This window comes from Anopheles merus, unplaced genomic scaffold, assembly GCF_017562075.2.
Source record: "Anopheles merus strain MAF unplaced genomic scaffold, AmerM5.1 LNR4000034, whole genome shotgun sequence".
In the NCBI taxonomy this organism is placed as follows: domain Eukaryota; kingdom Metazoa; phylum Arthropoda; class Insecta; order Diptera; family Culicidae; genus Anopheles; species Anopheles merus.
Genome location: NW_024427614.1, coordinates 157,107 through 159,288, shown reverse-complemented (window position 1 = coordinate 159,288; position 2,182 = coordinate 157,107). Strand labels below are relative to the sequence as shown.

General features: G+C 38.5%; 1 protein-coding gene across 1 annotated transcript; it reads right to left on the bottom strand.

Moving 5' to 3' along the window:
* Positions 1–1,603: 1,603 nt before the first annotated feature.
* On the bottom strand, positions 1,604–2,023 carry LOC121601168 (histone H4). Its single transcript, XM_041929965.1, has one exon. It carries the CDS (start codon positions 1,979–1,981, stop codon positions 1,670–1,672), a length of 312 nt encoding a protein of 103 aa, XP_041785899.1. The 5' UTR covers positions 1,982–2,023; the 3' UTR covers positions 1,604–1,669.
* Between the last annotated feature and the right edge of the window lie 159 nt (positions 2,024–2,182).

The following is a 2,182-nucleotide window of genomic DNA, read 5'->3' as shown; positions in this document are numbered from 1 at the left end:
ATTAATGCTATAGAACAGTGGTAACAAAAACACATCGAAAGGCATAATTAGTTTGACTGTCAATTAACAACATTAATAAACAACATGACATAAACTGTGGATGCGTTTCACTTAGCTATGTAAAAAAGTCCGTAAATTTTTATGAAAGATCTTTATATCCAACATTAGTCGATCTTAATTCTATATTGAATTTGGTCCTGGTTCTTAACATTCTTATTGGGGCCTGAAAGTTCTATTTATTAAAAATAACGGGCCTTCGAAAGATCCGCTAACAAGTTTGTATATAAATAAGCACTTCTTGCTTCTATGTTGCAGAGGCTCTATTCTAAATAACAGGCACCTTGTACGGTAAGAGGGACAAACAGAATTACGAGACGTCGGGAGACGATAAAACAATGAACGAGTAAGCTTGCGTTGAACTGATTCTAGCCTATATTTTAAATGTAGCTGTGTCGGTGTCCAAATAATACTAGCAAATTCTAAAGTAGGATGGACAATTGCACAATACACAGCTTTTTTACTGAATGGATCTTTGAAGTCTTTCTCAACACGCAAAATGAATCCTAACAAACGGAAAGCTTTTGAAAGTATTGCTTCATAGTGGTTCTATAACGTTAGTCTGCTATCTAAATGAGCGCCTAAATCATGAATCACATTTTTACGCGGCTTTGATCTATCATCAATTTTATATTCGCAAATAATGGGAAATCATTTCCTTGTGAAGGATGTAACAGAACATTTTGATATGTTGAGACGCATACAATTGGAATAACACAACGCGTTAAATCGAGTTAAACAGATTTGAAGAGTTAAAGAATTGGTTTGATCTGATACCGGTAGGAACATTTTCATATCACCTGCATAAAACAATTCTTCGCAATCCGGCATAACGTGAATAACATCATTTATGAAAATGTTAAAGAGAAAAGGGCCGAGAATGCTGCATTGTGGAACCCTGGACGGGTTGGCGAATGGTGCAGATAGAGAGGAGGAAATAATCACAGTAATATGCTTATCACTTAAATAATACGAGAGCAAATGAACGAGCGCGCTATTAACTCCGTAGCTTGATAGTTTTGAAATTAGCATTGAGTGATTTACGGATTCAAAGGCAGCATTGACGCTGTTAGCTGTTGCTGTATAATAAATTCACAAACCTCATGTGAACAGTGTTGTTTTTTTCACCCGTTTTCCTTCTTTTGATGAATTATCCCAAGTATCAATGAACGATGCGCATGTGTTGGTCAGATTTGAGCTGATGCAAAAAAACGGTATGTTCCACGCGGCGATTATTGCTTCAAGAGGATGAAAGGTTTGCCCTGAAAAAGAAAATGATTTTTATTAGAAAATATAATATTAATCAATCTTTAAATAAATAAATAAAAATTATTTCTTTTGAGTAACGCTTCAATCGTCGTTTTTAAGTACGATTCAAACGCATACGTATAAGTTAAAAAAGCACATTTACAAAACGCCATTTCATATAAATGCACTGCATATACAGCAGTGTGAGTGCTTGTTATGCGAGTAATATATCATAGAATTTTTTTTCTCAAATAAGAATTGTCGCATGTTGCGAAAGACACAGCTCTTGAGTAATGTATTGTGGTCCTGAAAAGGACCGTTTGATTTGAGACTCCATTTGGAGGTTTGTTAGAGCACGTTGAATTTAACCTCCGAAACCGTACAGAGTACGGCCCTGACGCTTCAGAGCATACACCACATCCATAGCGGTGACGGTTTTACGCTTGGCGTGTTCAGTGTAAGTGACCGCATCACGGATCACATTCTCCAGAAACACTTTCAGCACGCCACGGGTTTCCTCGTAGATGAGGCCGGAGATACGTTTCACTCCTCCGCGCCGAGCCAAACGGCGGATGGCGGGCTTGGTAATGCCCTGGATGTTATCCCGCAGCACTTTTCGGTGACGCTTGGCTCCTCCTTTACCCAGACCTTTTCCTCCCTTTCCTCTTCCAGTCATGATGAGCACAGGATTGCACGTTCACGATGTTCACACTTTAAATTGACGATCACGAATGAGCGTTTTCGAGCTCAACGTCCCTATTTATACTTTTTCATCCACGCATTCCCTCTTGCTCTTAAGATGAGAGAAAATGAGGGTTGACAAGCGCATAAATAGAGCTGTTGTTCGAGCAGTTTCATCATTCAACGTTCAACTTTT

Bases quoted from the DNA above. Each gene is read 5' to 3' on its own strand.
- LOC121601168 (XM_041929965.1), bottom strand. From the start codon at position 1,981: ATGACTGGAAGAGGAAAGGGAGGAAAAGGTCTGGGTAAAGGAGGAGCC.